The sequence below is a fragment of the Battus philenor genome, unplaced genomic scaffold, assembly GCF_028537555.1.
Source record: "Battus philenor isolate CCGP_79_NKW_IND1 unplaced genomic scaffold, ilBatPhil1.0.hap1 SCAF_52, whole genome shotgun sequence".
Lineage (NCBI taxonomy): Eukaryota > Metazoa > Arthropoda > Insecta > Lepidoptera > Papilionidae > Battus > Battus philenor.
In genome coordinates, this window is record NW_027181718.1 from 27,650 (window position 1) to 40,808 (window position 13,159).

The window sequence follows — 13,159 nt, forward strand, 5'->3', positions numbered from 1 at the left end:
AACTTTTTTTTCTCTCTCACTCGGCTGAGTGCTTCATATATTGATTTTGATTGATATACGGCCCTGAAAAGGGCCTTTTAAATAAACGACGCGGTGGTCGCTTATGATGATGATATTAATAATAATAATAATAACATTGCTGATGGCGATGGTGTTGGTATCTAACCGCCGAAACCGTATAGGGTACGGCCCTGACGTTTAAGTGCGTACACGACGTCCATGGCGGTGACGGTCTTCCTCTTCGCGTGTTCGGTGTAGGTAACGGCGTCGCGGATCACGTTCTCGAGGAACACCTTCAGCACCCCTCGGGTCTCTTCGTAAATTAGACCGGAGATACGTTTCACTCCACCCCTGCGAGCGAGACGACGGATCGCGGGCTTGGTGATACCTTGGATGTTATCACGGAGAACCTTCCTGTGCCGCTTCGCACCACCCTTTCCCAGACCTTTTCCTCCCTTGCCACGGCCGGTCATTGTGTCGTCGTCGTGTCGTCAAAATAAATTCTTCTTTGCGCAACGTGCGAACGTCTTCGTGTAGAAATATGATCTGATGCCGCCGCTTAAAACGACGGTCCCTTTATACTATTTATACCGGTTGAAAGTGGAGGGGATTGCGGGGAGAGGGGAAAGGGGGCTTAGCGTTGCGCGCTGCTTTGCCATCAGAACAGAAGCATATTCAATCAATTAAAATGACAATTCATATAATAATAAACAAAAGAGAAGGAGCAACCTTTCGGTCGAATTAAAATAATATATTCTGTGTTATAATAAATAATACGAGAATTAAAATGAAAATAAGTGTTCCTTATTGCAGAGGTTAAAATTGTCCAAAAGTCCATTATTTTCTCATTCAACGAACGTACTACCACCCACCCATGCACTCTTGCGGTCGCTCCAATAGACATTTACATTAATAATACGTCAATCGATCGTTTTGTTGATGATTAACCCATCATCATTGTTATTGGGTGCGTGTTACTATAATAGTAGTAATGGTAGGTGCTGCTGGTAGGTGTAGTGATCTAGTTAATGAATGGTATGGTTTAGTTGGTTCGTTAGTTTGTTTTGGTAGTGTGTGTGTGTGTGTGTGTGTGTGTGTGTGTGTGTGTTTTTAACGTTCTCAATTATTCGATAGAAACGGGGGTCATTATTATTATTATTCGGAAATATGTGCGGCCCTTAAAAGGGCCTTTTTATTGAATTTTTATGTCTTAATAATAAACATGGTTATCATTAAGACGACCGACACACACTACTTCTTATGCGCGTTCACCGCGAATTCTACGAGCCAGCTGTATGTCTTTCGGCATAATGGTGACTCTCTTCGCGTGAATCGCGCAAAGATTCGTGTCTTCGAAGAGACCTACCAGGTAGGCTTCGCTCGCCTCCTGGAGTGCCATAACCGCGGAACTCTGGAAGCGCAGATCGGTCTTGAAGTCCTGGGCGATTTCTCGCACTAGACGTTGAAATGGCAATTTGCGAATGAGGAGTTCCGTGCTCTTCTGGTAACGACGGATCTCACGAAGGGCGACAGTTCCGGGCCTATAGCGATGAGGTTTCTTAACGCCGCCGGTGGCCGGAGCGCTCTTACGCGCCGCCTTCGTGGCTAACTGTTTCCGCGGAGCCTTACCGCCGGTGGACTTGCGAGCGGTCTGCTTGGTACGCGCCATCACGACTGCTTTATATTCTTTACTTCGTTATTCGGTAAAATAAAAAGTGCACTACGTTTGTGGCGTCGACAACACCGATCGATACGAGTTCCGAAACCGAAATGCGTATCTGAATTTTTCGTGACCGCCTTTTATACTGGTTTACGAGTTGGCTATTTATGTACTCTCTTTCTCTGTCACTCGACTCTATCTGTTTCATTCGGCTCCGTCTCTCGACATGATTCGCCCCCCCCCCCCCCCCCTCCACCAACAACAGCTTACTGACGGTTGTCTAATTACTATGTCGATTTAATTTCGTAATAAGCAAGCAAAATCTTTTAATAATAAAACATGCAGGGATAGAACGTAACTAACTCCTTCCCGTTCATCAAAATCACACACCTACTAATTATTTAAAGTATATACTATTGTAATATATATATATTAAATACGATCACGATAATAGCACGATCTGCGAGTGAAATAGTTATTTATATATATATATATATATATATATATATATGTGTGTGTGTTTATATATATATATATATATATATACACATATATATAGAAAGAATGAATTGTCGAACCTTGTAATTTATTTTATTTAATTATAATCGTGTTCAGGTATAAGCATTGCCCACCGATTTTCGAAACCATATTATATATATATTCATTCTGTCAGAGTACTCTTATTATAGAAACATTGTATCAGTATTGATAATAGAATCGTTTTATGGCCCTGAAAAGGGCCTTTGAAATTAATAAACATTTATATCTCACGGATATATGTCACGCAGCAAGCTACGGCGTTCGGTGTGGCGGCGGTGTTGCGATTGGTGGGTAGGTAGGTGGTAGGTTGGTTGGTCGGTCGGTTATCCCCTTCTTTATCGAAAGACAGAGAGAGATACGAGAAAATTAGAACCGCAATCACGATCACACGTAGCCCCCGTCACAACCACTTCCTCCGCCTCTTCACTTGGAGCTAGTGTACTTCGTGACGGCTTTAGTGCCTTCACTGACCGCGTGCTTCGCCAACTCGCCGGGAAGCAACAATCTGACGGAGGTCTGGACCTCCCTCGAGGTGATAGTCGAACGTTTGTTGTAGTGCGCGAGACGGGAAGCTTCGGCGGCGATGCGTTCGAAGATGTCGTTCACGAAAGAGTTCATAATTGACATCGCCTTGCTTGAGATTCCGGTGTCGGGATGAACCTGCTTGAGCACCTTGTAGATGTAGATAGCGTAACTCTCCTTCCTCTTATGCTTCTTCTTCTTTTTATCAGACTTTGAAATATTCTTCTGGGCCTTGCCAGACTTCTTGGCTGCCTTACCGCTCGTCTTGGGAGGCATGTTTGCAACAACACTAGCGTAGTATAGTACAGTAGTAGTCGGTAGTATGTAACCGTTTGGAACAAAAACCGTCAGAATTTTTTTCTTGGTCAACTGTTCGGTACGTGAACTAGCGAGGGTCTTAAAGAGCGAAACGCGTATGCTCGAGTTATAAACAATGGAGGGGCGGAAGGCGGGGTGGGGGAGGGGATTGGCTTGCTTGTTGGTTAGATGTGTTCCTAGAGTAAGTATGTAGTTTTTGTGTTGTGTATGTTTGTTCATGTATTAGCATCTGTACCGCATAGAAATTCTTTTATACTTCCCGATAAAGATCCCGCCGGCGGTCACAGGTTTTATTTCATTGTTCATCGATTTATATATATACATATATATGTATATATATGTATACATACATAAATGTTCCAGTTTTCAAAGTGAAATATATTGATGGTTTATTGCTTTTAAGTGGTACTACTATATACTATACACCATGTGAAGTTTGTATTACTCCATTCATACAATTTTTTTTAAATCATATATATATATATATATATATATATATATATAAACACACCGGTATTCGGCAGGCGAGAAGACTCGTACGGGCAAACAGTTGACGCTCTCTTATATAAAATAGAGACTGTATTACACACATTTGAATACGTATAGAAAATATTTGCGGCCCTGAAAAGGGCCTTTTAATTATTAATTAATCTCTCTCCACACATCATGTCCGTCGCGTGCGATGACGGAGAATCGATATGTGTATGTCTATTGGGATGATGACGACCACGACGATCATGATGATGATGATGATGAAGAAGAAGAAAATTTAAGCCTTCTTCTCTGTCTTCTTGGGCAGAAGAACGGCCTGAATATTAGGCAGTACACCGCCCTGCGCGATGGTCACTCCGGATAGAAGTTTGTTCAACTCCTCGTCGTTTCTGATGGCCAGCTGAAGATGCCTCGGAATTATTCTGGTCTTCTTGTTGTCGCGGGCCGCGTTACCGGCCAACTCGAGAACTTCAGCGGCTAGATACTCCATGACGGCCGCGAGGTAAACCGGAGCGCCCGCACCGACTCTCTCCGCGTAGTTACCCTTACGCAGCAACCTATGTATACGCCCGACCGGGAATTGAAGTCCTGCACGGTTGGAACGTGACTTCGCCTTCCCCTTTACTTTGCCTCCTTTTCCGCGTCCTGACATCTTGTATGTAGTAGTGGTTGTGTTAACAAATTAATATAACACGTCGCGTAAGTTATATATATATGTATATATATATAAAATAACAAAGATCAGAAGTGATCACTAAAAAATTGAATTTCGGTCATTCGATGTTATACGGTTCGTACGGTACGTCAGTTAGTGGGGTAGACAACGAGCGAACGTCAGTCAAAGGTGTGCGCGTTTTTGTTGTAGTATGCGAGGTTCCGTTTGACTCTCTATCCTTTCATTCGGGGTGCATCAGCTACCGCACTCACCGACGATGTAAACCTATTTTGTTCATTTAAATATGAAAACAATAATAACGTAATGTTGTATGCCAATCAGTTATAGGGTTTGTCTTGAAACCATAAGATCCACGTTATTTAGGTTACGGTGTTCAGTTGTTGATGTTTGTGTAATTTTTTTTTTTTTTTTTTTTTTTTTTATATAAATACACATTATCATTAATTACTACTTGAAGCATTGTATATATATCATCATCTTATAGTTTAAGTTAGACTTTGACGTTCACTATCGATAAAGAAACGTATTTCTCTCTTTCAATCGAAAATCGACATATTTGTTAGCCCTGAAAAGGGCTTTTTAGGGATGCGGTCGCTAGAGCGGACGCATGCATGTCATACGCGGCGAACGGAGACACACACACACTTTGTCTTTTGTGCTTGCGTTGTGTAATCACCGTTAACGCGCGCGCTATGCCTCACGCGAGTAACGCTTAAGCTTTTCATCCTCTGCTCCCCGCGAAAGATCCTTCCGCCGACCGTCCTCCACTGGTACGCTGGCGCGCTCGCATATTCGCGAACGAACCGCGTGCCGTATCATCATCACCACCGCCAACACTGCATTGCGCGCGCATAGGAATGATATGTAATGACGACGAAGCGATGGCAATTAGGTGGCGGCGGCGGCGGCGGCTCGGGCGGTTTCGGACTTATCGCGTGTCTATGTCCTCCTCTCTTTACTTCTTAGCGGCGGAAGCCTTCTTGGAGGCCGCAGCGGTCGTTTTGGATTTCGGTGCTGCGGCTTTCTTCGGTTTTGGTGCTTTGGGCTTCTTTGTTGGCGGTTTAGCGCTCTTCTTAGCTTTAGGTGCGGCGGCGTTCTTTGCCTTCGAAGCGGCTCCGCCCTGCGAACCGGCGGCGGCAGACTTCCTCGCGGCCGCGGGTTTCTTTTTAGCTGCAGCGGCCGCTTTCTTCTCCTCGGCGGTCGAGGCGGCGGCGGCTGCGGCGGATTGCTTCGCCTTGGAAGGAGACGCTGCTGCGGCTGCCTTCTTTCCTCCTTTAGCGGCGGCAGCGGGAGCTGCGCCTCTCTTCTTCTTAGCTTTCGCTGCTGCCGATCCGGCAGAAGAATCGCCTCCTCCTCTCTTACCGCCGGCGTCCTCGGAGACAGCACCGCCGCCGCGAGCACTCTTGCCCGTCGCGGGTTTCTTGGAGGCGGACGCGGATTTGGATTCCAATTTGAACGAGCCGGACGCTCCTTTGCCTTTCGTCTGAATCAGAGCACCGGACTCTACGGCGCTCTTCAGATACTTCCTGATGAACGGTGCTAGTTTTTCGGCATCGACTTCGTATTGTGCCGCGATGTATTTCTTTATCGCCTGCAGGGAGGATCCGCTTCGCTCCTTCAGTTCCTTGATCGCGCTGGTGACCATCTCGGAAGTTCTCGGATGAGTGGGCTTCGCCTTCGGTTTCTTCGCAGGAGTTGCGGGTGCCGGTGCGTCGGATGCTACAGCTGTGTCGGCCATCTTGCACAATCAATTCTTGTGAATGCGTACGGTCGTGTTAGAGAATATTTTATATATAAAAAAAAAAAACTCAAGTTCTTTTATACAACTTTGTAAATATATTACGTATCAAACTCGATATAACACTAGGCGAGTGGTATTAGAGTACAGCCGTAAGTAGTTGTATTATATTAGGTCGAGATGGCGCCACCAAGAAATGCTCCGCATCATTACCTTAAGGAGAGCCGCGGTGCCGAGAGACGTTTTCTCGTACGATCGGTTATAACTTTTCACTAGATCGTTCCGAATTAAATTAAATTTTCAACACTTCCCTCGCACGCGTATTCCTTAACGATGTCCGCGTGGTAAATATTTGAGATCGTTCACTCGGTAAACTAACTCTAGTGCGAATCGAGCGCGCGGGCGACCGGTGAACGGGGTTTATTTTGTTCGGTGTATTCGGAGCGTGCGGAGAGTCGCGTTTAAAATTGTATTATCTCCACGTAATCGAACTCTCGATAAAGTTTCGCGCGGTCCATCGAGAGTCAGTATCCAGAGGACGGACAGGAATCGAAGGTCACCCCGGTAATGCATTATTCTATGCACAACGACCGATTAAACTTCGAAGGTCGTAAAACACGAACCTCTCTCGACTCTCGCGGACCGAAGCCGCCGAGCTGCCGGTGCGACCTTTGAAAATTATTTATGAACCGAAAAATATAACAATAATCGTACTCTCGTAAGTATCTTTATAGAGAACGACCGCCCTGCGGTTGCGAAACGTTAGAATACACCCGCGCGTAAACACTGCGTCCCCGTCCACCTTCCGCGCGGAATCGAGCCAAGCGCCGCACGCGGCTCGTCTTAAGCGAGCGAAATATCCTCGCATTTTCCCTAACTTTATCTTATTATTCATATTAGATTTTAGTATCTACGTATATCTATATATTAGGTTATTATACTTTATACCCGTATTTAAAACCATCGAACACGACACCTTCATAGCGGTGTCCGTGTATGATGTGTGTGATATACGTCGTCCTCACCTATTTATCGCATCGATCGTCGTCAGTAGTAGTAGTAGTAGTAGTAGTAGTAGTACCTAACCGATTGATTAACTAACTAAGCATTCGACAGATACGAAAAGGGCAGAACCGACCGACCGACGATATGAAGAAATAATCTAGTCTAATATCATCATAATAGACTCACGCGATTTTCAACGAAAGTAACGGATGTTGTACATTTATTTTTACTTTATATACTATTGTAAACTGTATGTGAAAAACTCCACTGGGTGTGTGTCTCAGATGAAGCCAGCGGAAGGTAATAACTAATTTATTGTATCGGATATCGGCCAACCAACGAACCACCGTAAACAACATACGCGTCTGTCTTTACGAGCTCGTGATGATGATGATGATAGTGGTGGTGGTGGTGTGTGTGTATGTGTGCAGTCATAGTAAATAAGAATGTTATGACCGTTCATCTATCGCCAAGAAACTTTTTTTTCTCTCTCACTCGGCTGAGTGCTTCATATATTGATTTTGATTGATATACGGCCCTGAAAAGGGCCTTTTAAATAAACGACGCGGTGGTCGCTTATGATGATGATATTAATAATAATAATAATAACATTGCTGATGGCGATGGTGTTGGTATCTAACCGCCGAAACCGTATAGGGTACGGCCCTGACGTTTAAGTGCGTACACGACGTCCATGGCGGTGACGGTCTTCCTCTTCGCGTGTTCGGTGTAGGTAACGGCGTCGCGGATCACGTTCTCGAGGAACACCTTCAGCACCCCTCGGGTCTCTTCGTAAATTAGACCGGAGATACGTTTCACTCCACCCCTGCGAGCGAGACGACGGATCGCGGGCTTGGTGATACCTTGGATGTTATCACGGAGAACCTTCCTGTGCCGCTTCGCACCACCCTTTCCCAGACCTTTTCCTCCCTTGCCACGGCCGGTCATTGTGTCGTCGTCGTGTCGTCAAAATAAATTCTTCTTTGCGCAACGTGCGAACGTCTTCGTGTAGAAATATGAGTATTGTATTGTATTGTATTGTTTCTGGAGAAGTTGTTGCTGTTAGCCTTGCGGCTTTTACAGCTTCATCTGTATGAGTTCACGGAACGGAGGGGTCCGTGAACTTTAAAACTTAACAAAGTTCGAGTGTCGGAACTCGTATCAGGGACGGTGGTGAGACTTATGGAGAGCGACGACGATGATGCTCAGGAACACGGGAACAACCTAGGAACAACCTGGTCGGCCCCTCGAAGACACAATCGGTCGCGGACATGCTGGCTGGTAGAACGCACGGTTGGTGCGCGTGTATAATCGATGTTGCTGAAGTGTGATGCATGAAGAGTTGTGTAATAACGGCAGCGTGGACCACTCGGCAATCTAAGGTAGGATATTGATCCTATCTCGGATCGCCCACGCTGTTCGCGGCGGCGACGCCGGAAGGCCGGCGACGTTTCTTTTTCGGACGGTGAGAAGTGTTGCGTCTGATTTTAGTACTTCGCACGCGTGTTTTCGTGCGGTGAGAGGTTGACAGTGGAGTAGATGATGCTGTGGGGGAGTTCGTGCTTGTGGAGCAGCGAATGTCTGAGGGGTGTGGTGTCAGGTGAGTGGGTTGTGTGAACCCTATGATTGGATCTGTGAGGACATCTTTAGGACGTCTCACGAGGTTTCTGAAAGAGGAGCCGGGGTTGTAGCGAGTTGAACTCGCAATGAGCGGGTTGGGGTGGGCAGAGGCCTTCTCAAAGTATGCTTTAGAGCATGCTTGGAAGAACTCTTGCACGGTTTCTAATTTGAGGTCACTGTGGATATCTATGTTGCGTTGGAACCATCTAGCACCAGTGACAAGTCTGGTGAAGCGATTCTGCAGCAACTGTAGGGGACGTAGGATGTGAGCTGGAGCGTGGGCGAATACTACGCTTGCATAGGCGAAGACTGGCCTTATGCAAGTTTTGTAGAGGAGGAGTTTGTGTCTGAGGGACAACTTGCTTGAGGGGTTGAGGAGGGGGTATAATCTGAATAAAATCATGCGGGCTTTATTAGCCACTTGTTTCGCATGAATTTGGAAACTCAACCTAGTGTCAAAGGTGACCCCTAGGTATTTAACCGAATTAGACCAAGGGATGGGACGATCATAGAGGGAGATTACTCCCGGGTTGTGACCTTGTCTGGGTTTGGTACGACGGGACAGCTTGAAGACGATCGCCTGACTTTTGTCAGGGTTCACGTCAATACGCCACTTGCGAAACCAATCACCCAGCTGGTTGGTTGCACTTTGGAGGTGGCGTGTTTGTGTGGTGGGGAATATGCCTGTGGCGAAGAGAGCGGTGTCGTCCGCGAACAGGGCTAGTTGAACATTGGGGTGGGTGGGGATGTCACTAGTGTATAGTGAGAAGAGTAAGGGGGATAAGCAGGAGCCCTGAGGGACGCCAGCTTTGAGAGGGCGGAGGGAGGAAAAGGTACCGTCTAGTTTGTATCTAAAGGTACGATTCGACAGAAAGGCTTCGATGATCTTGACGAGCCTATCTGGCACACCTATTTTCCACAGCTTATATAATAAGCCGTTGTGCCAGACCTTGTCGAATGCCTTAGCGATATCAAAGAAGACCGCACTTGTGACGAGGGAGCGGGGCCTTGCGAAACCATCTAAGATGTGTTCCGTAAGTCTGTGTGCTTGGTGCACACAAGAATGGTGGGGGCGGAACCCGAACTGTTCGTCGGGTATGAGACGGAGGTCATGTGCAACTTTCTGGAGGCGCTTAAGAAGTAAGCGCTCGAATAGCTTACCTAGAGTGCACAGTAAGCTAATGGGTCGGTAGGAGGATGGGAGGTTGGGGGGCTTTTTGGGCTTTTTGATCCCTATTACGACTGCTTCTTTCCAGGTGTCTGGGAAGGTGCAGCTCGATATTAGGGAGTTAAATATTGCCACTAATAGAATGATTAGGTGGGGGGGAAGGATTTTTAACATTTTATTTGAGATGCCATCGGGGCCTGGAGCTGATTTGTTTTTGAGCCCCTTGATTAGATCAGTGACCTCGTCAGGGGTTACAGGGGTGATATTTGGGCCGGTGTGAGGTTTTATCAGCCGTTTTTTAACGGTGATGTTGACCTCACGTCTATGTTGAGGGTTCACAGGGGTGGATGAGAGTGTGCATTGGTTCTCCATGCTGTCAGCCAAACATTCAACCTTATCGATGTCATCGAATGCTAAGGAGTTGTCGGAGTCGCGAACAAGGGGAGGAGTGGGGACTGTTTTGTCTGCTTTGATACCTCGAGTCAGCTTCCAGAAGGCGACATGGGAAGGCTCGAGGTCTCCGAGCAGCGTGTCCCACTTTTTGTTTCTGTGGTCCGCCAGCTGTTTTTTGACCAGCCTTTGTAGTTTGCGGAGACGAAGTTTATTTTCGTCAGTCCTATATTTGTCGTAGAGCCTCAATGCTCTATTTTTGGTTCTAATGAGCCGTCGAATATTGTCCGGAAGAGCGTTGACAAAATCGTTTTTGACAACTATCGACCGGGAGCAATCTTCGGTGGCTGATTGAATATGGTCAGTGAGAGACTGAATCGCCTGGAGTGCTTCAACTGGCGAGTTGAAAGAGTCAGGTATACTATCGAGATGCTGGGAGTTCATAACCTTGAGTTTAGACTCAAGTTTATGCCAGTTAACGCTAGTTTTGGTCACAGGGACTTCACTAGGGAGCTGGCCCAGTTTTAATAAGACGGGTCTGTGGTCAGAGTCAAGTTCGTGAAGCACATCGAACGATCTGACTAAAAGTGCGACATTTTTGAAAAGGGCTAGGTCAATGGTAGATGGCCTATGATGGGGGTTATGAGTGGGGAAACGTGTGGGAGTGGGAGGAGCCATTATGGCAAAATTAAGCTCATAAGAGAGTTTAAGGAGCTTGTTTCCTCTTGCATCGGTACGACCACGGTCCCAGCTGTCATGTTTGCAGTTGAAGTCGCCTGCTATCAGTACAGCTGGACCCATGGTAGTGAGTATTTGTAGGTCAGAAGTGACCAGTGGTTTGCTACCTGAAAGATAGGCGGAAACTAGAATAAGAGGAGGATGACCTGAGAGTGTAAGTCTGCAGGCTGAGACCTCTAGGCTAGAAAGGGGAGGGGAGATAAGGGGAGTGCATTGGAGGGACCTTTTGTAGTAAATCAAGGTCCCTCCTCCTCTGTTGGGAATCCTATCATTTCTTACTAACTGATAGTTAGCTATTTTAGGGTCAGCAATGGAGGGCTTGAGGTGCGTTTCTTGCAGTAATAAAACATCAATGTTATGTTTCATTAGGAAGAAAGCGATCTCGTCTTTTTTAGTAGCGAAGCCATCAATGTTGAAGAAGGCGACAGCTATGGAGGAGGGTTTGATTCGACCTTTAAACTCAAGCATGGCGACGTCAAACAAGAGTCCAAAGGATGCGGATCAGTGTCCGTGTGGGTGTGGAGGAGGACTTACGGGAAGTCTTCCTCGATGGCCCTAATGAGGTGTTCGTACTCGGCTAAGACGAGTAATTTCGAGGCACCTTTGGCGGCTTTGAATTTAGCCGCAAATTCGAGTATGTCACGAGTGTTAACTCGTGACAGAAACGCACCGAGGAACGCAAGGTCGTTCTCGTTGCTGGTGGGCCTCGCTTGTTGCGAGGGGAGGACCTTGACGGGGGCAGCGGGCATGGGGCGAGGCTGAGGGGCAGAAGGCCTCTCATTAGGGGGAGAGACAGTTGCGACGCGGGGGGGGTAGAGGGGCTTTGCCCATGCTGAGACGGGCGGGGGAGGGGGAGGGGGGAGTGGGCGGGGAGTGGGGCGGGGGCCGCGGGAGGGGGGGGCCGGAGGGCCACGCGGGTTATGTCCCCGCGGAGGGCCCGCCGGGCGCCGCTTGGGGGCTCGGGTGCACCCGCGGTAATTAGCGGGATGACCGGAGGACTGACATAAGACGCAGGCCGGTGGATCCGTAGCGTCACTTTGGCGTGTGCAGTCCTGGGTGCCGTGGTCTCCCAGGCACTTTACACACCTCGGTCGTGCGTAACAATTGCGGGCCGAGTGGCCGTATAATTGGCAGCGGTGGCACTGCCCGACGAGTCCCTTCTTGTGGGGGGCTTCAAAAGTAAGTCCCGTGAGGGAGCATACTCTTTTTACCTCGAACAGTTTTTTGCCCTCTGCTGAGAGCTCAACCGCAAGCATAAGGAGTGGTATGGGTTTTTTAGTGCGCGCGCTCGTCATGCGCTTGGCACTGATCATTGGGATGCCTTGTTTAGTCAGGTCATCCAGTACGGCATCGGTGGAAACTTCCACCGGTATGCCCCGAACTACTACTCGAAGGATACGTTCCTCCGGGAGGGCGAACGTGTGGAACGAGAGTCCCACCGTTCTGAGGTGCTTTGTTAGCACCCTGAAGTCATCCACCGATGTAAGGTGGATGCGAATACCCTGAGCGGTATTCTGTGCTTTCGGGCACGTGATGTTGTGGCTATCTAGCCACGCAGAGAGGTTGGTCCAGGCACTTTTGTCCTGGAGGACGATGGGGGGGGGGGGCTTCACCGATGTGTTACTATCGGTGGTGATTTTAGCAGGTACGCGGGGTGAGGGGCGTCCCGATATCTTTTTCTTGGCCGGTGGTGTAGGTGAGGGGGGTGAGTCGTCCCCCGATGATTGTGAGTCGTTAGATGTTTTGTGGAGGCGCTGGGGCCTCTTCCTCTTCCCTTTTACTAGGGTGAAGCCGTCCGTGGAGTTGTCGCACTCCATATCGGCTTCGGAATCGGAGGATGCATGCGAACCGTCGCTAGGGACGAGGGTGGGGCACGGGGAGGGGGGGAGGGATGCGTCGTGGCTGATTGGTTGATCCGGGGAGGCCGGGGAGTCTGTGGAAAATTTTTCTACAGAGGCGATGTGAGCAGCCCATAGCACTGGGTGCTTTTTGGCGAACTCCGCAAGTTGTTGTAGTGACATTTTTGTAATATGTTTAGTATGAATTGTTAGTGAGTGGAGATGTAAAAGAAAGCTACAATGACTCCCTGCCCGGTGGCAGGGAGTTAGGGGGGCTTTGTGTAGACTGCAGGAGTGCAGAGAGTCGTCTCCGGTACAAATGTGACCGTAATAAATACGGCACTATAGTGCCGGACGACGGCTAGCGGCCGGGGGTTAACCCCCTGCCGAGTGTTAGTATGTGTAGTAAATTTATATTGTCACTTAGAAATAGAAACAAAAAATTCTAATAGGT

At 47.8% G+C, this 13,159-nt stretch overlaps 6 protein-coding genes across 6 annotated transcripts; all 6 read right to left on the bottom strand.

The window, feature by feature from the left end:
- Window positions 1–50: 50 nt before the first annotated feature.
- Window positions 51–579, bottom strand: LOC137930046 (histone H4). The gene has a single exon (XM_068773188.1). The coding sequence runs from the start codon at window positions 471–473 to the stop codon at window positions 162–164; it is 312 nt and encodes a 103-aa protein (XP_068629289.1). The 5' UTR covers window positions 474–579; the 3' UTR covers window positions 51–161.
- Window positions 580–1,090: 511 nt separating this feature from the next.
- LOC137930045 (histone H3) lies at window positions 1,091–1,897 on the bottom strand. Its single transcript, XM_068773187.1, has one exon. It carries the CDS (start codon window positions 1,667–1,669, stop codon window positions 1,259–1,261), a length of 411 nt encoding a protein of 136 aa, XP_068629288.1. The 5' UTR covers window positions 1,670–1,897; the 3' UTR covers window positions 1,091–1,258.
- A 483-nt stretch (window positions 1,898–2,380) lies between these two features.
- On the bottom strand, window positions 2,381–3,069 carry LOC137930018 (histone H2B). Its single transcript, XM_068773159.1, has one exon. It carries the CDS (start codon window positions 2,996–2,998, stop codon window positions 2,624–2,626), a length of 375 nt encoding a protein of 124 aa, XP_068629260.1. The 5' UTR covers window positions 2,999–3,069; the 3' UTR covers window positions 2,381–2,623.
- A 583-nt stretch (window positions 3,070–3,652) lies between these two features.
- On the bottom strand, window positions 3,653–4,538 carry LOC137930019 (histone H2A). The gene has a single exon (XM_068773160.1). The coding sequence runs from the start codon at window positions 4,182–4,184 to the stop codon at window positions 3,810–3,812; it is 375 nt and encodes a 124-aa protein (XP_068629261.1). The 5' UTR covers window positions 4,185–4,538; the 3' UTR covers window positions 3,653–3,809.
- Window positions 4,539–4,763: 225 nt separating this feature from the next.
- On the bottom strand, window positions 4,764–7,374 carry LOC137930025 (histone H1-like). Its single transcript, XM_068773167.1, has one exon. It carries the CDS (start codon window positions 5,944–5,946, stop codon window positions 5,164–5,166), a length of 783 nt encoding a protein of 260 aa, XP_068629268.1. The 5' UTR covers window positions 5,947–7,374; the 3' UTR covers window positions 4,764–5,163.
- A 102-nt stretch (window positions 7,375–7,476) lies between these two features.
- LOC137930026 (histone H4) lies at window positions 7,477–7,965 on the bottom strand. The gene has a single exon (XM_068773168.1). The coding sequence runs from the start codon at window positions 7,897–7,899 to the stop codon at window positions 7,588–7,590; it is 312 nt and encodes a 103-aa protein (XP_068629269.1). The 5' UTR covers window positions 7,900–7,965; the 3' UTR covers window positions 7,477–7,587.
- Window positions 7,966–13,159: the final 5,194 nt, after the last annotated feature.

Bases quoted from the DNA above. Each gene is read 5' to 3' on its own strand.
- LOC137930046 (XM_068773188.1), bottom strand. From the start codon at position 473: ATGACCGGCCGTGGCAAGGGAGGAAAAGGTCTGGGAAAGGGTGGTGCG.
- LOC137930045 (XM_068773187.1), bottom strand. From the start codon at position 1,669: ATGGCGCGTACCAAGCAGACCGCTCGCAAGTCCACCGGCGGTAAGGCT.
- LOC137930018 (XM_068773159.1), bottom strand. From the start codon at position 2,998: ATGCCTCCCAAGACGAGCGGTAAGGCAGCCAAGAAGTCTGGCAAGGCC.
- LOC137930019 (XM_068773160.1), bottom strand. From the start codon at position 4,184: ATGTCAGGACGCGGAAAAGGAGGCAAAGTAAAGGGGAAGGCGAAGTCA.
- LOC137930025 (XM_068773167.1), bottom strand. From the start codon at position 5,946: ATGGCCGACACAGCTGTAGCATCCGACGCACCGGCACCCGCAACTCCT.
- LOC137930026 (XM_068773168.1), bottom strand. From the start codon at position 7,899: ATGACCGGCCGTGGCAAGGGAGGAAAAGGTCTGGGAAAGGGTGGTGCG.